The following is a 19,946-nucleotide window of genomic DNA, read 5'->3' as shown; positions in this document are numbered from 1 at the left end:
AAAAACTCTCCCCAATTTCCCTCCAATGTAGAGAAACAAGCTTTAACATAAAATCATTTTATAATTTCTGGCATTTTTGGGGAGTAAACAAACTCACAATCTATTTTTCAGGAAAAAAAAATCACTAGTGAAATGTAGCAGGAGGTCACACTGATTTACAAACATTTTCTGACACATACACTTTTTTTTAAAGACATAAAATGACATCATCGATCCTTTGGACAAATCCAGAGCGAAAACACTCTAACACAAGGAGGACTATATGTTTGACTCATTTATTAAAATATTATTTTTACATTGTTAAATACAACCTCTCAAAAGTCTGACAGCAGCCTGGATGCCCCCCCAAGATTGATGCCTGCCTCGTTGGCCTGGAACCTCTGTATGCCCCTGGCACAGGGCAGTTTTAATCCTAATAACCATTCATGAGACTGCAATAATATCTCTCAGTAATTCTTTTCAAACGTAATGCCGTTGTCAGTTGGGAAATGGGAGAATAAATCTGCAGGTGTCTGTATGCATGCGTGTGTGTGTGTGTGTGCGTGCACGTGTCTGTTTGGGGGGGATAAATAATAAGATCCCGGAGCTCCACACTGTTCAGCTGCCGGTGACATTTTCAACTACCTTCCATCTGGATGGCTCGGATGCATTTCTGGAGAATAAGTCAGGAGCACAATCATCACCCATAGGTGCAGCACCGCCTGCAAAATCAGTCAATAGGTTAGTGGGCGGAAACTAGGCCTTTAATCCAAGCATCAAAATCCAGTCCAAAATTCCAAAAATGTCCATGGGTCAAGTTTAACCATTAATATTAATATGTACAGTATTTCTTTAAAGATTTAATCAGTTTACCCGCAAGCTAACAGAAATGTTTCAAACAAATACTCGCCATGTACAAGATGACAAAAACCCGAGCCATAGGGTAGCGTCTCAAGAAGATCCCCAGTCTGATGCTGAAATGAGAGAAAGCAAAACTATACCAAAATGGATTGTGGGTAATGTAGTCTAGTGCTCAGTACTTGCGTTTTTACCTGAAGCGGTCAATGGTGCTGGCTGCCTTTTGCACTCTCCCATACACGCCGGGATTATGTTCATTGTTGAAAAGCACTGGGATGTTCCTTTGTCTGGCCCCTGAACATTAAAAAAATAAAACATGTTGCAAATACCACAGCTTTATTGGTCCTCAAAATGGGCGAGCACGACAGGAGGTTACCCGGCCCCTCGACGCCGCTCATGTTGATGGAGGGGCCCCCGGTGACCGGACCCCCCTGGTTGTTCTTGAGTTGCTGCTCCAGGCGCTCCAACTGGAAGACCAGCGAGCTTTTCTCTGTGCCCAGAGCCTCCAGCATGGTCTGCTTCTGGATCAGCGTTTCAGTCAGCTGATGCAGGCGGTTCTCCAGCTCCGTTTGGCTGCTGCTGCTCAAAGTCTTGTTGGTCAACTGGAGAGAAAGAAAAAAAAAATAACATGCACTGATGTTGTCGTACATGCTGTATTGCAATTCCTTTTTTTTTTTAAACTGATTGAAATGCAGTTGAATTCTCCAAAATTAAAATAGAAATGTTCACAACAAAAATTAAAACTAATACTAAAACTAAGCAACAACAAATAAAATAAATATATATACAGTATTTAAAAAAATATATTTTTGTGGTTCACTTAAAAAAAAAATATCATATTGAATTTACAAAATTGATGCAATAAACAAACATAACTCAAAAGAACACAGGGGACCTTAAAAGACATTTTTGTAGTTGGCCCCTGAACAAAATAAAATAACATTGAAAAACTAAAAGGTTTTGAATCAACAACAACAAAAAAGAAGATAACACAATTTAAATTGATAACGAGATATTTTTGTAAAAAACATTACTAATAAAAAAAAAAAAAAAATACCCCTTGGCGTTCAGAACTGCACTGTGACTGATGTGGTCAAACCGACCTGATTCCTGAGCTTCTGAATTTCATCTTCTCTGTCTTTGACTCGGCTCTGCAGGGTGCTTTTGGCCCGGTTCTGTTCTTCCTCCACGTATTGCAGCTCCTGACAACAATCCAAAGAGTTTAACAAATCATCAAAGGTGCCATTTTGAGACGACGGAACATCATCAACCCCTTCCCCACCTGCTTGTGCCGCTCCACCTCAGCTTCCAGCTCCTGCTTGACGCGGTTCAGTGCTGCCTGCTCCTCTTGAAACTGCGCCGTCTGTTGCCGCCACGTGTCGGCCTCTGCAAGGGACTGGCTCTCCAAATCCTGCACGGGAAGCAATTAATCAAGATCCCCACAAGCCGAGTTCATTATATCGGTCTAGCTCTTGGGCCATACAACTTTTCAACTCATTTCCTTTGCCAATTCTCACACCTGTAATTCAGTCCGCAGCGAGTGCATTTGGCCTTGCAGCTTCTGGATCTCCTCCTTCTGCAGTTCCTTCTCGTGGTGCAGCTCTTCTATTTCCAGCGTCGTCGCGCCGCTGCCGTCCAGTGAGTCCAATCCGGAGCCTTCCTTCAGGCTGCTGATCAGTTTCTCTTTGGACTTAACATTGACATTAGAACACGTGTCCTATGAATTAGTGGCTCTCAACTGTTGTCATCCTACGACCTACATTTTCCTTCCACTCTTGTTTTGTGCTAACATTTTCAACGTAAGATTTGGTCATGAGTCGAAATATAGCCACAACATTCAGATTTTTGGGACAGTCTCTAACCTAATATGTTCTGTGTTCATTTAATTATTTTAATTATAGTTCAGAGCAGGCGGCCCGGTAGTCCAGTGGTTAGCACGTCGGCTTCACAGTGCAGAGGTACCGGGTTCGATTCCAGCTGCGGCCTCCCTGTGTGGAGTTTGCATGTTCTCCCCGGGCCTGCGTGGGTTTTCTCCGGGTGCTCCGGTTTCCTCCCACATTCCAAAAACATGCGTGGCAGGCTGATTGAACACTCTAAATTGTCCCTAGGTGTGAGTGTGAGTGCGAATGGTTGTTCGTCTCTGTGTGCCCTGCGATTGGCTGGCAACCGATTCAGGGTGTCCCCCGCCTACTGCCCGGAGACGGCTGGGATGGGCTCCAGCACCCCCCGCGACCCTAGTGAGGATCAAGCGGCTCGGAAGATGAATGAATGAATAGTTCAGAGCAACATGTTTCCCAAATACTTAGTTCTTTTTATTAGTTTTAATATTGGCATTAGTTTTAATTTTGGTATTAGTTTTTCTTTTTTTGGGGGGGAGGGCATTTCTTTTGTGCAAGATGGGAAACAAACTATTGCGTCCATTTTATTACGCAACCTGTGAGTCGATAGTAACAAAGTGACAGTGAGTCATAATTAATGTAAAAACAATATCGGCAAATCAACTTCTGGGCCACAAAACACTACCTCAAAACGCTTTTTTTTTTTTAACTTCCTGTAGGTGACCCACTTTTGTGTCTCGCCCGACCAGTTGAGAACCACCGTTAAGCGGTGGTGGTGATGGAGGTCAAGCTTACTTGTAGGATGCGTGTGGCCTTCTGCTTGTAGTCCTGCAGCTCGTGCTTGGCGGCCTCAGCAGCGCTCTTGGCGCTGCGCAACTGCTGTTGGAGGTTGTCGGCGCGGAGCTTCTCCTCGGCAGCGCGCTTCTCCGCCGCTGCCAAGGCCTCGGCCAGGCCCTGCCGCTCGGACTCCAACCGCGACTGACGGCCGACATATTCACTCTAAACAATCCAAATCAAATTGGTAACATCTTTTGAATGGCTTTTGTTGACAAATGGAGCTTTTTACAAGACTGAGAGTGACGATGTTTGGAAAGCAGCCTCCGTTTAAGACCGAATATTCCCAAAAATGCACCGCAGTACTTGTTGATACTACTTTGGGATGACAAATGATGCACATTAGCTGTGTCAGTTCTTGGACCGAATGTTGGTTTCTTGTGCAGCAGTTTTGTGCCTTCAATGAATGGTCATTTTTATCCAAGAGAGCCCTTTGCACTGGGAAAAAAATAACACAATGTGATTATTTCATTTTTTTCCTTCAAACCCTTTGTTGGTGGGTTAGGATAGTGGATCTTTTAGACACGTATTGAAAAATGTATTATCACAATTGAAATATGATAGGAGAACATATTTTGCATGTATGCACATCTTTTGTCGTAAACTAATAATAATTTTGTCGTACACCTGGTCAGCAAGTCCACGAGTCTATGCGGGCTCCCGAGAAGTACCGATGAAAAATTGTGGCCTGCTCCAGCATTTATGCTCCACATCCCTGATCTAGAACGTCATCCCCTCCCATGATAAAGGGGGGATTCAGTTAGCCTTTCGGCTATAAGACCGCAGTTTTTAAGACTGCATGGAATAAAAGGCTCACCTGCATTTGTCGAAAGTTGTCCTCTTCCCTCCTGACGGCTTGCTCGGCCTCTCGCAGCCTGTCGTGCATGCTCTCCAGAGCCTGGGAGTGCATGCTGCTGCCTTCCGTGTGGTCCTCTAAGATCCTAAATAGCACAACAGCAACCTCGACACTTCTTTCATAAAAAGGCACCTGACCTTTATATCAAAAAATACAATAAAAAGAGAGAGAGATCGTACCTGGACTTCTCCTTCTGCGCCTCCTCCAGCGCCACGCTGCGGCTTCTTAGCAGCTGGTCGGCCTCGTCCAATCGGACCTTGAGCACGGCAAGCTGTCCGTCCTTGGCAGCCAGCGCCTCGTTGAGGTCGTCCACCTGAGAGCGCAGGCCCCGCAGCGCCCGGTCGCTCTGAGACTGCTCGGCGTTACGTTTGTCGACACGCAGCCGGGCGTTGCTCAGTTCTGCGGGAGTGACAAAAGGGATCAGATTAAAAAAAAAAAAACTGTAAGGCGATGTGGCTGTAAAATACATTCAAATGAGTCGTACCTTCTTGCATTTCCTTTGATCGCTGGATGACCGAGGCCATCTCCTGGTTGAGAGAGGCCACCTCACTACGTAGGAGCTGGTTCTCCAGACGCAGGCTGGACAAAACCTGGCCCTGCGGCTCCTCTGGGGGACCGCAAGACTCCCGTCGGTCAGATTCCTGAGGGGCAGGCGAGTCCGAGTCGCAAGACTCAGCTGAGTGTTGACTGGCTGAAATAACAAATGAATGAATTTAGCCACTTTTTTTTTGGACAGCCTCAATATATTGTCATATTTTATTCTAACATAGGGAGGTTTATGTTTCATTGTTGTTGCAGATTTATCATTCAAAACAGTAAATATTTACTTTTTCATTCCAAAAGAAATTGGATACAAACTGACACAATTTAGGGATCTTAAACGTCCCTTAATTTCAGTGTCATTACAGTAGACTTTAAAATATATGACTAAAGAAATTGCTTTTTTAAACACTGGTTTCTAATTGTTACTGGTGAGATTGTCAAAAGTATGTTTTAAATTCTTAATGGTTTCGAAAGTACATATTTTCTATTTTAATAATGCTCCATAACTTTTCATTCCCAAACACAATGAAACCGGGGAATATTTACTGTTGAAATGCTGACATTTTGAGCATACGGTGAATTTGAAATTAAAAAAAGGTATGCAGTGATTCCTCAATTAAAATAATTAGCAATTAATTTAATAATCCATTAGCTGTCAATTCATTGTTGCGCCTCTAATTGTTCGTCGAAGCACAATGCATATTAGAAAAAAAACGAAACATGCAAAACAGATAACGTAGTTTAACATTCTTTCTCAAATTATAGTTCAATATTTTAAATTAGGTGTCGAGTTCTATGATCATTTAAAGACTGTGGTAAATACAATCCTATTTGATTTATTTTGTCAGTGTATGTAAATAGCTGACGACGGAGGCGCTATTTTGAATGTCACCTGTCAAAGTTGACGCCTTATTCAATTCTTTCAAAATGTTTGCCATACCTTGGCTTTGCTCTGTTTCGGAGTTCTCCTGTGATACTTTCATGCTATTAGCGGGCAGAGAGCCAAGGCCGGACACGTCATGTGTCGAGGGCGATGTAGATGGGAGCAATTGGTCAGCGGCAGGAGGAGTCGGAGTCTGAATTTTAGCCTCTGTGACCGCCACTTTAACGCTGGCATCCCTCCTGGGCTCCCGACGGTTACTCACTGGCGGCTCAGAGCTGTTCAAAAAGTCAAAGAGCATATCATCGTCCACGTCAAGCGAACTCTTTTTCCGCTTTGCAAAGCCAGAGGAAGAGGAGGAGGAGGAGGATGCAGAGTGGGGAGCCTTGGAAGTTTTGCTTGATGCTTGCTTGTGGGTCGAAGTGGTCGCAGGAGCAGCCTTCTTGATGTTGCCCGCTGCTGAAGAGATGAAGCTCGACGTGTAGTGAGAAACTGTGCTGGTCTCCGCTTTGTATTCAGGATGGACCGCCGCACCATCTCCATCGTAGTAGGACGCGAGGGAGGATGTTTTGTTCTGACCTTTGCTCAAGGCGGTGGCAGCACCCTGGTCAACTTGATTCAGGAAGTTTTCGGCTTTGCCGGCAAACTCCACAAACCAGGACATTTTGATTGCTGATGGAAAAGAGAAGGAAAATAAGCAGTACAATATGAATTTAAACCATATATACCACAGAGTATTATCTAAAAAACTTCTCGGGATATTGGATCAATCACAACTGGATTGTTATGGCTGTCTAACAAGACATTTTGCATTTTCTCCAAAGCAGGCTTCACCAGTTTATGCAACGAGGCTCTGTAGCACAGCACTATCCTACGTTTTTTTTTTCCCTGGGTAAACTCGACTAACTATTCTCCGCGTTAAAGGCACGCCCCATACCATTACTGTTTTGGAATGCAAAAGAGCAGTCGGAAAGATGCCCTGTAGAGAGGCCACCGGCTGTCATCAAGAGTCGTTGAATGAAAGATACCCTACAAACCCAAACGAGGCAGTTTTTGTTATTATCCCAAAATACCACGTCAAACTCATTTCAGAACCCCCTCCAAAATAATAAATGGTTGACAGATTATTTTATTAAGAAAAACATGCAATCAAAGCGTGCAAGTGCACAAGGCTCTTTGCTACAACCCAGGCAAAATTTGGCTGTTCCCCACCAAAGAAAGCTCAAGTCTCTCCGTCGACTATTTCAATATATTTCTTTGGACCAACTGCTGCAGCAGTTGGCCTTATAGACAGGACTTTTGGCACGCTAAAATCTTAGGGCGTTGCAGAAAGAGCACAGAACAACTAACAGCAAGTGATTGCCGTAGCTTTTTGAAAGGGACCCAAGGATATAACCCATCAGTGTTCATGGGGCTGAGACACAACTTGAGTGAGCCCAACCCAATTATTGTAAATGCTGTTGTTTTCATCCCACGATCGCTTAATTACTATTAGAAACGCGTTTACTTAATACTATATTGTGCTATCGCGAAGAGATTTAGCTGCCTTGTCCAGGCTACGCTACTTCCATCTTACCGTTGTAAACGATGTCCAAATGTCACCTGTCACTGTGCTATCTGCGAGGCTGAACTGGTGCACCAGTAAACGAAATGTCGCTTGGGTACACACAAGCAAATGTCATTTTATGACGACTACAAAAATCGAAAAATAACAAATCTTCCCTACGTGGACCAGGAAGTAAACCTCAAGGACCCCGTAACACGGGTGGCTCCAAAATTGCCGTATTGTTTAAAAAAGAAAAACAATTTAAAGAGAGTTGAATGTATAACAAAAACATTTAATAAAATTAATAAACTAATCATGAATAACATTAAGTAAATATTTCCTTTCGACGTGTAATTACACCATAGGAGGACTTTAAAAGTGTGACTACAAAAGTGCCTGATCAGAAAAAAAGAACGCGTTTATAACAACCCTTAGTGGAGAATCTTTTGAATAAAATCTTAAATCGTAATTTCATTTTAACAAGTCATCGTATATGGGGTGTGGGAGCAAATGTCTTCTTCTCTCAGTTGACCAGGAGCGACAGCAAGCACCCCAAAACAATAATGATTATTTTTAAAGTCGGCTTCCATGTATAAACATTTGTAGAATAGATTCTTGCATGAGTTTGCTGTAACAAGCATCGATAAATATGAGCTATGTAATGTTAATTACATGTTTTGTATAAATTTTACTGGCACAGTCCAGCAATGTTTTAACTATAAAAACAGGGAGGTATATGAAACAGTGCCTCTTTATTTGTTTCCTCCTGAACTCACTCCAAAAGGCATATTTACATCGCATGCCACATCAATACAGGAACCAACTATTGACAATCAATAACAAATAGAATTTGCTCTGGGGATTAAGGACGAGGGTGTTTTTTTGTGTGTATGTTTTTTTTAAATCCTTTTAAGCAACCTACAAGATATACAAGAGGAATGAAGCGACATCCATTAAAAAAAAAAAACATATTTCCTTTTGAACCTCTGGCCAACTTCAAAGCATTTACAAAATGACAGACGTTATTAATGTACCCAACCGTACCAGCTCATTTAAATTTAGGGAGATACTTGACAAACATGGAGGACGGGCATCGTGAAAAGGGAGTATAGAAGATGTATCTTAACTGCTGGTCAAAACATGGTAAGTGTCCAGTAACTTTAAACAAAAATGGAGTATAGTGTAGTCCAGCGCCAGTGAGTTTTTGGGGAGAAAAGAAAATCTCAGAGGATTTGAGGGGGAAAAAAAACATTGAGAAAAACATGTGGATCAGTATGTCCTTTGATAAAAAGTCTGTTGTCGCACACGCACACCTCCAATTAACTCACTCACACCCACACGCACACACGTCCTTTCACAGCCTGTTCCTCATGCAGCACGGTGGTCTTCAAATGAGCCCCCTCCTCTTCTTGTAATCCTCAAGGTTGAGCGATCGCCGGGGGGCACCGTCTTTCACCGGGAGTGCGTTCGAGCTCACCGACAGAGAATTTGCTTCTGGTGTGTGGCACGAGGGGAAAATGATAAACATTAGCATAGCGGACATTGGGCAAAAAAAGGTGGTGTGGGTCGGTCAGCCGTCTCACCTGCATTAGGAACTTGAAGGTCAATCTTTACATCGAAATCATGAACTTTGAATAAGTCTTCAGAGAGGTCAGTGGTTGGCTTTGTTACGTCTTTGTCCTTCGTGTCCGTGGGACCCTTTGGAAAATGAGGCGTGCGTTATTCGCAAAGTGCGATTGGGGGGGAGGGGCGGGGGGCGACAGCCACGTTCGCGTTGCCCACTTGGTACACAGGTTTTTCCCCGTCTCTAAGTGACTCTGACCTGCTTGTTCTTCTCAAGAGCAGAAGGGTCCGGCGAGGATCCAGAGCCATACTTCTGGTTCAGGTGAGCAAGAATGGCGGCGTGCACTGACGGGTCTCTGGCCTTTGGAACACACACAAGACCAAGTGTGAACAGGCCCCACAAATATGAATACATAATATATATATTCAGCAGCAGTGTTGCATAAATATAGAAGCCTTACATTGGACACCATGGTGGGTTTGCATTGTCTCCGGGTGAACGGGTCCATTTGTTGGTTTTTGGCATTTTGTCCCTCGGCCTATAGGAACACACAATTTCAGTGTTGCTGCTCAGTCTTTTTGTTGGAACGAATTTTCTGCGACGAGGTAACTTACCACCAGAGCTTTTTCCGACTCGACAATGTTCCAACTTCTGTTTCGCTGATTAATGTAGCTGCACAATAAAATACACAACAGTGCCAAATATGTTTGAGAGGGCGGGGGACGACTGAATGAACGTGTGAAAGTCTTCAAACCTAATGGCGGAGATATTCTTGGTTCTCTGCCTGTCCAGCGCCTCTGCTCGCTCCTCCAGCTCATTCAACTCATCCTGGATGACTTTCACTTTGTCGCCGTCACCGCTCTCCTCCGCCATGGCCTTCAAAGGGGGAAAAAAAAAATCCTTCGTGTAATTTTCAATTTAATGTAAAATCAATACATCTCTGGTGTGTCATTCATTCATTCATTCATCTTCCGAGCCGCTTGATCCTCACTAGGGTCGCGGGGGGTGCTGGAGCCTATCCCAGCTGTCTTCGGGCAGTAGGCGGGGGACACCCCGAATCGGTTGCCAACCATTCGCACTCACACTCACACCTCGGGACAATTTAGAGTGTTCAATCAGCCTGCCATGTTTTTGGAATGTGGGAGGAAACCGGAGCACCCGGAGAAAACCCACGCAGCCCCGGGGAGAACATGCACACTCCACACAGGGAGGCCGGAGCTGGAATCGAACCCGGTACCTCTGCACTGTGAAGCCGACGTGCTAACCACTTGGCTACCGGGCCGCCCTGGTGTATGATATTTCCACAAAAAAGGGCTCATTTGCGACAGCCCTAGTGACGACACCGAGTCATTTAAAGCATGTGATGTGACTTGTTTACCTTATCTTTAAGTAACTGAGTTTTCTTCATGGCGTAGTTTGGTGGCGCTTTTCGGAATCGGTCCTTCTCTTTGACGATCTGCAGCAAAAGAGAACAACAAGCGAGAGAGACGGTGAGTGGGCGATGGTGGTTTTAGTCACTGGAGGTTAGAAAATGATCGTGAGTGCGTAAAAAAAAAAAAATTAAAAAAGAGAGACTGACATCCTCTATGTCTTTGTCATTGAATTTGTAGTTCATGGCTTCTTTGATGGTCTGCTCCTTTTTGGTGATCTCGTCCAGCGTTGGCACTTGCATGCCGGCAACAATCATCTGCAAACGAGGCGGACACGGCGAGAATGATGAAACCACGTTTGGTCGTAGCAGCGGCCTTTGTCATTCGTACGAGTATCTGCTCACCGCTTCTTTCCACTTCATGAACTCATTTTCTGTGAACTCCTGATTGGACACAAACTCCAGCCGGAAGACGCGCATGTCGCCGCCGTGCCTGAGGAATACAATGATAGGATAACATCACGACTGTCGCGTTCTGCTCAACCTTTAAAATGGTGCCTTGACTTTCGTAATGAATTCGCTCGATGACCATGTTTGTAACTCAAAACATCTTTGCCAATTGAAATGAATGGTAACGCCATTAATCCGTTACGCGTTTTAGTTGGAAAAACTGCTCTCAGCAGTCGTGGTACTTGAAAAAAAATGGAATTTGACATTGTGCAAACTTAAACATTTGCTCACAAAGCAAGATGTGTAAAAAAATGACCGCAGTAGTTTAATACGATACCACAATGCGACTAGATTACCCACCGTAATTGTAATCCTTTGTTTGTCCGCGTCGTGCCCAGTTGGTAAACTTTTGCCGTCTCCACCACGTCCATAATTTCAGCAACCTTAGCACACACAATTTTGGAAGTACATTAGAAATCTGTTGGGTTTTTTTTGTGGGGTTAAAATTACAATTTCAGCTCTTTCAATGTCAATATATACTGTTTATATCAAATTGTGGGCGGCCCGGTAGTCAAGTGGTTAGCACGTCGGCTTCACAGTGCAGAGGTACCGGGTTCGATTCCAGCTCCGGCCTCCCTGTGTGGAGTTTGCATCTTCTCCCCGGGCCTGCGTGGGTTTTCTCCGGGTGCTCCGGTTTCCTCCCACATTCCAAAAACATGCGTGGCAGGCTGATTGAACACTCGAAATTGTCCCTAGGTGTGAGTGTGAGCGCGGATGGTTGTTCGTCTCTGTGTGCCCTGTGATTGGCTGGCAACCAATTCAGGGTGTCCCCCGCCTACTGCCCGGAGACGGCTGGGATGGGCTCCAGCACCCCCCGCGACCCTAGTGAGGATCAAGCGGTATGGAAGATGAATGAATGAATGAATGAATGAATATTAAATTGTTCCGTTTGGCCATATTGCGGACCCTACAGGCCAACTGAAAATTTTGTAAATGATTATTTTTTGATTCTTTGTTATTTGTCTGGCTTTGTAAAAAGGGTTTTGTTCAATAGTTAATGCTTCAAATTGAATGTTCTTTGTTTTCCATCCAATAACATCATTTAGCAATTTCTGGACAAGGGAACAACTTGTAGCTTCTGAAAGAGCCACTTATGGACTAACTGCACTCCAATTGAGAAAATAAATGAAATTCCGAGAAGTGAAGAGACCCTCCCTCTGCTGACCGTGGAGAAAAATAATCCAACCATTAGTGACAATTGACAAGCTTTTTTTTTTTTTTTTGCTTTACCCTGTAGACTGGTTTACTGCTGCTGTTCCCGATGCCGATCCTCACGAAGCACCCGGTGACGGTTTTGGCAAAAAAGGGCATGTGGCACCAGCGCTCCAGCTTGTGTCGCGATAGGCGGATCCGATTGAGCTCATCAGGTAGCGACACGGGCTGCGATTTAGGCGGCGTTTCTTCTTTTCTGTCAAACAGAGACGCTCGTGCTAAGTCGACACGCAAAAAGCACTTTGCTCAGCAGGGGGGAGGCTAAGCGATGAAACTCACTCGTCGTCGTCGTCGAACGAAGAAGAGCGCGAACTCCGGTCGCTCTTGACGGACGACTTGTCGTCATCTTCCTCCTCTTCCTCCTCTTCGTCGTCGGAGTACACCTCGCTGGTTTTCAGGGGCTCGCGTTTGGCCAAGAGTTCTGCTGCTTGGCGAATGGGACAACAAATGTCAATAATATACGGTACTTATTTAATTGCCACTATTTGCGTCTACAAATACACACGTTACAATGCGAGTGAGCCCAAAAATAGCCCCCCCCCCAAAAAAAAAATTAATATATATTTTTTCACCCAGTACAGATCAGCTGAAATAGTGATTGTGCCCAATTTCCCATTACAAAATCAGAACCGGCCAACTCTAAAAGACACACAAACACCCCCACAAAAACGGGCCACAAGAACAACCTCGGATGCCACTGACCAGTTTTGTTCTTCTTCTTCTCTCGCTCAGCTTTCAGCTCTTCCATAGCTTGAGACTTTTTGTCAAGTTTCTCATCCCGTTTGGACCGTCGCTCCTTGTTATGTGACATCACCTAGAGACGTGTTGGAAGACGTAACATGAGCGCCTCAAACTTTTTTTTTCTATTAGTCACTTAGTAGTTTCTATTTTGCAAGATGGCTTCTTTGTTTTTTTTTTTGTTTTTTTTTACTTGTGGTTTATTTCCATAATTGCAGAGAGGTGGTTGACGTACATAATGGGCCTTAACACTGCAGGTCCACCATAAACTTGCTTGGTTTGGGACTCACCACTTGTGTGTCTTGAACCTGAGATAGCTTGCGTTTTTCCTGCTCTTCTTCCTGCTTCTTCTTCTTCTCCTCTTTCTCCTTCTTCTTTGCCGTCTTCAGCTTCTTCTTGATTTCAAACCTTTTCCAAACACATGCCAAGTGAATACACCTTTATTTACCGAGACGTTACAATTGAACTGTTTTTTTTTTAAAGGAGGAAGGGGGGTTTCATCAAACAAAGTGCAGGCCACGGGGGGGGGGGGGGGGGGTGTCCTCTTTCACGATATTTTTGCTCAAGATCAACATTTACTCAGAGACTGATTACGAGGGATGGGTCTCATTAAAATGTTCATGATATTACTACCCTTAATAATAATACCACTTATCAATATGTTACTCTAAGGGTATATCTTATTGGTACATTTTTGTTTAAAAAAAAAACTTCAAAAAAAATAAAATAAAATTCACTTATTTTGTAACTACAATATCATAAAATAAAATTTAATAAAATAAAACAATAATTTACATTTACACTACTATTTTAACATGATCAAAATCAGGTTTTTTATTATTAATAAAACAAAAATGCTAAACAAAAAATAAAAATAAAATGGACGCCGTGTGACGGCTGGTGTCTCACCGTCTCTTGAGCACCTCTCTCTTCTCAATCCTGTTGAATAGCTCCTGCTCGCGCTCCTTCTCCGTCATCTGCTCCAACCGCGCTCTGTCCTCAGCGTCGCCCATCAGGTCATCGTCGTAGCCGTCCCGGAAGACGTCGTCCTCTGATGAGTCGGAGTCTGAGCTGGAGGAGGAACTGTTGCTGTCCGAGTCGGACACTTCGCCTGACAGAGACATGGACACATCATCAAATTCATTCCAGCATATTTGAGTCAATGACTCGAGACTTTGGTGGACACAAGCGTTCAGTTCATGTTGTGCGGTACGAGCGGCCATCTTATCTCATTCACTGCCATTAACAGTGTACTTGTCAATTATTTTATTTTCAATGGGGATGGGTGGGGTGTCTCATGCTTCTCCAATGTAAATTTCAACTTTAATGATGCACATCCACATCAGGAAGTGACATCCATGCTCCATTTTTGGCACAAGATCAGCACCGTTTTTGAGTCCACTGGGAGAAAAAGCCAAAAAAAAAAAAGCAATCTTATATTGTCAAGTTTATAAAGTGGTATCAACATACCCTCCTCTGGCGCAGAGCTCTCCCCTGAGCTCCCTCCATCTGAGCTTCCCGACGCTGTCGACTTATGAAGCTTCTTCTTGGTGGCATTTTTCTTCTCGGGACCTTTGCTTTGTTTTACCTTCTTTTTGCCTTTGGTGCCCCCAACGGTCCACTAGATCAAAACGGTGGGAAAAACCCTTTCACTTCCAGAGCTTTGTTTTGTCACATGAAACAAAACAAGAGCTGGACTGTCCTACCTCGTCGTCACTGTCTGACGTCTCGGAATCGCTGGACGCTGCTGGTTTGCTCACTGGCTCTTCCTGCTCACCAGAATCCACCCGCTTCCTTTTTGCCAACGACAGCAGCTCCTGAGGGCGGGAGGATGATACCAGTCACGAGGGTAACAGTGAAGATGGCAACGGGGAAATAAAGTGTGATGACCACCAAAGGGAAGGCGAATATGCCCAAAAAATAAAAACTTAATTCCGCACTTCATAACATTATTTCTGTTGTAAAAGCTCACTTGCATTTGGTGACACAGACTTTCCGCAATTCGCTTTTTTCTGCGCTGGTACATTTGGGGACAGAATGCCATCTCTGATTAAAATTTGCTGTTCACCAGTGTTACTTTAAGAATTGATTAATTTGACAGAAAATAATAATATCTACTTCCTGCAGAAAATGCATTTGGGAATGAATTATGATTCAGTAACTGGTTTGATCTATAACAAAAAAAACACTGCTTTCCAAAGTGAAAGTAGATTTCTGCAAATCTCTTAATTTGAACAATGAAAATATGTTTGCCTTCATGGAGGACTACAGAAACCTGAGAATATTTATTGTTGAGACGCTGAATTTTCAAGGATTTGGACAATTTTAAGATCATGTCTCTAAACATTAATTAAAATTGTCGTCAAATAACTTGATAATAGATTAGTTGCCGACAGATTCATTGTTGCACCTCTAGTTTTGAAAGAAGTATGTTTTAATAAGAATAGAACAATGTATTCATTTCTTATGACTGTGTTATCATTGCTTTATTATCCCTTGTGGTTTATGTTTGAACTTTATCATGTACACAGCACTTTGCTACACCTGCAAATGTTGTAATTTTAAGTGCTCTACAAAGTAAGAGTTTTATCGAATGTTCCTGATTTTCAGAACACAAAATAATTTGGGGGACTCTTTAATTAACGATTGGAGACTTACTTGAGGCTTGCACATGTGTGACTTGATCCCATCTCTCATCAAGGAGAACGAATAAATGCTCAAACGGCTTTCCATATTTGACGTTTATGCTGACATGCTAACAATAGCAAAAATACAACGGAGACATCGCTGCACAAGGAGCTTTGACAGATTACGACTCGGTCAATTCGCTCGCTCTTGTTTTGACAACAACGCACCAAAATAGCACGTCGGTGACGTCACTGGAGCGATAAGGTTTGCTATTTAAGACGAGGCGCCACCATCAGCAGCATCAGTCGCAGTAGAAAACATCACTGCAGACATGTCATTGTCAAACACAATACCTATACGGGCACGCGGTCAAACTAACTACCACCCTTGAAATATTAACTGCCACTCGGGTGCATCCTCTGAAACGACCACCTTAGCGTTAGCATCACTGAGCTAGCTCTGCTTTTCTGTTGACAGTCGTAGTCTATTTGTTGTGATGTGGACAAAGTGGGGTAAAACTTAACAAACAACAATTATTTAGTTGACTTTGTGGCACCACCGTGGAAGGATTCTTAAAAGATGAGCCTAGTTATGGTTGCTGTTCTTTTCACCCTCTCACAGTGCGAGGCCAAAATGAGCTAACTATTTAGCATACATTGGTTTGCCGTCACCAAAGTGTTGACAACTAGCAAGGTGCGTCACCTGATCTAAGTTGTCGTCGCTGGCGCTGTCTTCGGAGTCCGAGTCGATAACGACGCGACCTTTCCGTTTCTTGACGTTTACCATGGTTACAACGTGCAAAGTGGGCCAAGCTAAGCTGCTAGAACCACCACTGCCGCGGTGGAGTCGCCTTATGTTAGTTGTGTGGGGTGGGAAGCGGGGCAGTAAGCAGGCGCCATCGAGCATGCGTGATGTAATGACGTCACAGTTTTCTGAAGAATCGGGTTTTGCACGTGTTTGGTTGAAAAGACAGTTCTTTAAAAATAAAGTCACATTTTATGCACCTATACCATATTGCTACTTTTATAAAATTACGCCCCGAATAAACTGGATTCATAATAGCGCTAGAACCAAGATGAGACTGAGCATGCGCGTTTTTGAAAACGTCACATTTGCCGCGAAAAATGTTTTCTAACATTCAGATTCAGATTCAGAAAACTTTATTTATTCCCGTGGAGTAAATTGGAGTTGTGCGAGAGCGGTTTATTATGGAGAGAGTCAGAGCAAAGGAAAAACATAGGATGAGAGTAGGGCTGTGGACTTAGCACTTGAGGTCTGAGGAAGTGGTTCCAGCAACAAAACAGTATTATTGAAATTATAGAGCCACGTCTTTCCCTTTGTTTTGAAAAAAATATTGTTTGGCTTTAATGACTATTCATCTGATATTAAAAGAACGACATTCTACATTATAATCTTATTAAACTGTTGGTTAAAATACTACTACTACTAATAATAATAATAATAATAATAGTAATAACAAACATTTTATTAATAGATGTCAGACAGTGGTATGTATCAAATTATGTCCTGCATAAACCATTATAAATAGAGAACGAGAGAGGTTCCTTCCCATGCCTCCTCCCGGACACAAATCGGTGCACACATATCGTCGACCTGACTTTTATCGATGCAGCCAACCATTCAAATTTTAAATACGGTGTACAATTTACAATGCGCATCACGTAGGCAATTTGATTAATTTCCGTCTAGAATAAACCAATTACGAAAATATACCAGTGTGGAACTTTTACCATCAATGAATAAATCCTTCCGGACACAAATATTTGATGCACACGTTGTCCACTGTACCTTCGATCGAAGTCAGCGAATCGTCCCAACGTTCCCCGTCAATTTCTCATGCTTTAATTATTCATTTTCGTTTTCCAGGGTATCCTATATGGTCTACAGTGTGGCTCACAGACGTGCATAAAGGGTTTGAAATAATCCAAGGACAACCTGACCCGCGTAATCCCGTGTCATACGGCAACGGAATGGTAAATTCAAAATTTAATTTAATTTAATGATCAAACCTGAGTACACGAAAACTTTTCACTGGCCTTAAAAAAAAGAAACGGAGTTGATGGCTGTTAACGTTCAAAGAGTTAATGATCACACCCTCAACTTCTCTCTTTTGCCTCCCAACAGTAAACTGTCCACATCTCTAACACCATGTCCAGCATCCTTCGATTTCCTTCGATGAGGCTTCTGCGTTGCCTCCACCCCCAGCACCTTCTCCATCCTGTGCTCAGTCGAAGTGTGACCCAGAGCGAGTACAGACGTCCAGGCAAGCCCAGAGAAGACAAGCCTCCATGGCAGAAAATCAACTTCAGCTTCTCCAAAGGCTTGGACGGCATCCGTAAACATCTGACGCTGCTGAAAAAGGAGTTCTTGGAACGCTGGGTGGGCCCCGAGGGGAAACCCATCTTGGAACACATGCTGGAGCAGAACCGAGTAGTTTGGGAGTTCCGGGGGCTTGAGAGCCTGGAGCAGTGGACCGTGTCGTCTGATTTTGAGATAGGAGGCCAGAGTGAGGCTTACTTAAAGCTTGGGAGAAACAACACCACGTGTTTACTCTATGGGACGCTGAGATCGACGCCCCCGAAGGACGGAGAGACGCGCTACAGTGGCTACTGCAGCATGCGCTCTAAGCAACCGCTGGTTAGTGCCGTTATTTTTCCAATTTGGTGGCAAAGTACGAAAATTCCGTGTTTCAAGCCCCAGTAAAATGAAAAGAAATGTCTTCTAAATATAAATATCAGGCTCAACATTGTGAAAAAAATTGTAAATTCTAAATCATATTCGAAAATGTAACGATTAGTTTTGGTTGAATCTAAATTGATTTTCCGAGTCACCCCTAATATATATTTGAAAATGTCCATTTTAAAGATTTCTGTGTATTTTAAAATATAGAAGTAATACTCTTCTGCCCATCCCAGATTCAGTCACGTCACCATTGCCACAAAGTGTAATCATTGGTATTCTCTACTTACATCTCCAACCTCCCCCAAGGCATCATTTGACCGAAAGCTGCACCACGACTGGACCAGCTTCAACACGCTGCATCTGCGCGTGCGCGGCGACGGCCGGCCGTGGATGATCAACATCGCCGCAGAGACCTACTTCTCTCACCAGAAAGATGATATTTATAGCTACTTCCTGTACACCAGAGGGGGGCCCTACTGGCAGGAGGTCAAGGTACTGCACAGAAATAAGAAGCGGAACAAATGTTTTGCATAATATTAATCAAATCATTCAACTCTACAGATTCCATTTTCAAAATTTTTCCTCGCACATCGTGGAAGAGTTCAGGATGATCAGCATCCTCTCTGGTTGGACAAGGTACATGTTACAATTCAAGTCAATTCCATTGGATAGAAACAAAACATGTCTGTTATTCTAAATTGACGCATGAAAGACCATCCACCTGATATATACAGCGAAACACCTGCATGTTAGCAGATTTTAATTAAGTCGCAACCCATCCTCTGTTTTGGGCTGAGATTCTCGGCTCTTTGCTCTTTTTGTGCTGAGGCCAAAAGAATCAGTGTTACTTTGGCGCCATCTGGTGGTGGAATGTTGATGTTGGATTCGTTTAATAACTTAATACAATTTGTGAAAAGTGCTCATGCTCATATTTGTTTGCCTGAATGGGATGACACATTAGTTTGTGCTAGCATCATGGTGTTGATGCTTTATTCTCCTTTGTTTTCAGTGATTTACCACCATGTTGTGGCATCTATAAGCAGTAAATATAGCAAAATGTTTGATCATGTCATAGTCAAGAAGGAAGTTTTGCACAGTGACATTTGTTTCCTTAGCAATTTTTGATTAAAAAAATAAAAATAAAATGGTACACTATGTACTGCTTTTGTAAATTAATTTAACTAATTCTGTGGCAGCCAAGTTAAAATATATTTTTGACTAATATAGCTGTCAAGGTCAGTGAGTGAGAATTATGTCGAATGGTATTTTACCTTTGTATTACACAACATTGCAACTTAAAAGAAAAAAAAAGAAACTTCTGGGAAATACATATCAAATAAGGCAGTTAGCAAACCTGATGTGAGATTTTATTGTTACTTGCTTCACTAGTAGTTATACAGTATATTGTAAATCGACTGAGAATTACTTTTAGAACCTATTGTTTATCCCGATGGGAAGTAAAGAGAAGCCATTTAATCGTTGTTGGGCAGGGGGGCGGAGGGGTTATTAGTATTTTATGATGACATAAATTTTGACGTAACCAGTTTCAAAACAATTCAATTACAGTATTTTTTTTTCTTCGTATCGTACAGATTAACACTATCGGATTTACCCTGGGAGACAAAGCGGACGGTCCCTTCCGGCTGGAGATCGACTTCATTGGCGTGATCAAAGACTATGCGCACACGGAGGAGTTTGCCTACGAGCTGTATAAGAGGAATCCGGAAGTTTGACATTGTGTCGATTGTTATTTGGTTACATTTTCATAATGGTAACTTAGCATTTCCTGTGTTCAGCGCTCGGGACAATAAACTGTAATACAGACTTGATTGTCCAAACATCAACAAAGCATTCTACATCCTGTTGCCTACTGCCAAAGTCATGTACA

At 43.0% G+C, this 19,946-nt stretch overlaps 3 protein-coding genes across 3 annotated transcripts; 1 reads left to right on the top strand and 2 right to left on the bottom strand.

Moving 5' to 3' along the window:
• Positions 1 to 261: 261 nt before the first annotated feature.
• On the bottom strand, positions 262 to 7,565 carry golga5 (golgin A5). Its single transcript, XM_052086959.1, has 13 exons — positions 7,365 to 7,565; positions 5,849 to 6,460; positions 4,850 to 5,056; positions 4,545 to 4,764; positions 4,327 to 4,450; positions 3,471 to 3,674; positions 2,357 to 2,527; positions 2,120 to 2,248; positions 1,941 to 2,039; positions 1,214 to 1,439; positions 1,032 to 1,131; positions 890 to 953; positions 262 to 701 (listed from the first exon to the last, which is right to left on the bottom strand). The coding sequence occupies exons 2-13, from the start codon at positions 6,450 to 6,452 to the stop codon at positions 621 to 623; spliced, it is 2,229 nt and encodes a 742-aa protein (XP_051942919.1). The 5' UTR covers positions 6,453 to 6,460; positions 7,365 to 7,565; the 3' UTR covers positions 262 to 620.
• A 502-nt stretch (positions 7,566 to 8,067) lies between these two features.
• rtf1 (RTF1 homolog, Paf1/RNA polymerase II complex component) lies at positions 8,068 to 16,236 on the bottom strand. Its single transcript, XM_052086960.1, has 18 exons — positions 16,058 to 16,236; positions 14,434 to 14,544; positions 14,198 to 14,348; positions 13,637 to 13,838; positions 13,018 to 13,135; positions 12,692 to 12,803; positions 12,269 to 12,413; positions 12,008 to 12,185; positions 11,078 to 11,160; positions 10,673 to 10,760; positions 10,478 to 10,585; positions 10,277 to 10,354; positions 9,653 to 9,774; positions 9,513 to 9,570; positions 9,359 to 9,436; positions 9,157 to 9,258; positions 8,918 to 9,032; positions 8,068 to 8,828 (listed from the first exon to the last, which is right to left on the bottom strand). The coding sequence occupies exons 1-18, from the start codon at positions 16,139 to 16,141 to the stop codon at positions 8,722 to 8,724; spliced, it is 2,040 nt and encodes a 679-aa protein (XP_051942920.1). The 5' UTR covers positions 16,142 to 16,236; the 3' UTR covers positions 8,068 to 8,721.
• A 698-nt stretch (positions 16,237 to 16,934) lies between these two features.
• Positions 16,935 to 19,882, top strand: ndufaf1 (NADH:ubiquinone oxidoreductase complex assembly factor 1). Its single transcript, XM_052085317.1, has 5 exons — positions 16,935 to 17,349; positions 17,501 to 18,013; positions 18,365 to 18,550; positions 18,620 to 18,694; positions 19,651 to 19,882. The coding sequence occupies exons 2-5, from the start codon at positions 17,525 to 17,527 to the stop codon at positions 19,789 to 19,791; spliced, it is 891 nt and encodes a 296-aa protein (XP_051941277.1). The 5' UTR covers positions 16,935 to 17,349; positions 17,501 to 17,524; the 3' UTR covers positions 19,792 to 19,882.
• The last annotated feature ends 64 nt before the right edge of the window (positions 19,883 to 19,946 follow it).

This window comes from Hippocampus zosterae, chromosome 14 (genome assembly GCF_025434085.1).
Source record: "Hippocampus zosterae strain Florida chromosome 14, ASM2543408v3, whole genome shotgun sequence".
Taxonomy (NCBI): domain Eukaryota; kingdom Metazoa; phylum Chordata; class Actinopteri; order Syngnathiformes; family Syngnathidae; genus Hippocampus; species Hippocampus zosterae.
This window is presented reverse-complemented; position numbering and strand designations above follow the sequence as displayed.

Bases quoted from the DNA above. Each gene is read 5' to 3' on its own strand.
- golga5 (XM_052086959.1), bottom strand. From the start codon at position 6,452: ATGTCCTGGTTTGTGGAGTTTGCCGGCAAAGCCGAAAACTTCCTGAAT. The intron at 4,765-4,849 runs GTACGACTCATT...TCACTCCCGCAG, and splicing joins ATCAAAGGAAATGCAAGAAG to AACTGAGCAACGCCCGGCTG. The intron at 954-1,031 runs GTAAAAACGCAA...CTCTCATTTCAG, and splicing joins AGCACCATTGACCGCTTCAG to CATCAGACTGGGGATCTTCT.
- rtf1 (XM_052086960.1), bottom strand. From the start codon at position 16,141: ATGGTAAACGTCAAGAAACGGAAAGGTCGCGTCGTTATCGACTCGGAC. The intron at 10,586-10,672 runs GTGAGCAGATAC...CCTCGTTTGCAG, and splicing joins TCATGAAGTGGAAAGAAGCG to ATGATTGTTGCCGGCATGCA. The intron at 9,437-9,512 runs GTAAGTTACCTC...GTGTTCCTATAG, and splicing joins AGTCGGAAAAAGCTCTGGTG to GCCGAGGGACAAAATGCCAA.
- ndufaf1 (XM_052085317.1), top strand. From the start codon at position 17,525: ATGTCCAGCATCCTTCGATTTCCTTCGATGAGGCTTCTGCGTTGCCTC. The intron at 18,014-18,364 runs GTTAGTGCCGTT...ACCTCCCCCAAG, and splicing joins TGCGCTCTAAGCAACCGCTG to GCATCATTTGACCGAAAGCT. The intron at 18,551-18,619 runs GTACTGCACAGA...TCAACTCTACAG, and splicing joins CCTACTGGCAGGAGGTCAAG to ATTCCATTTTCAAAATTTTT.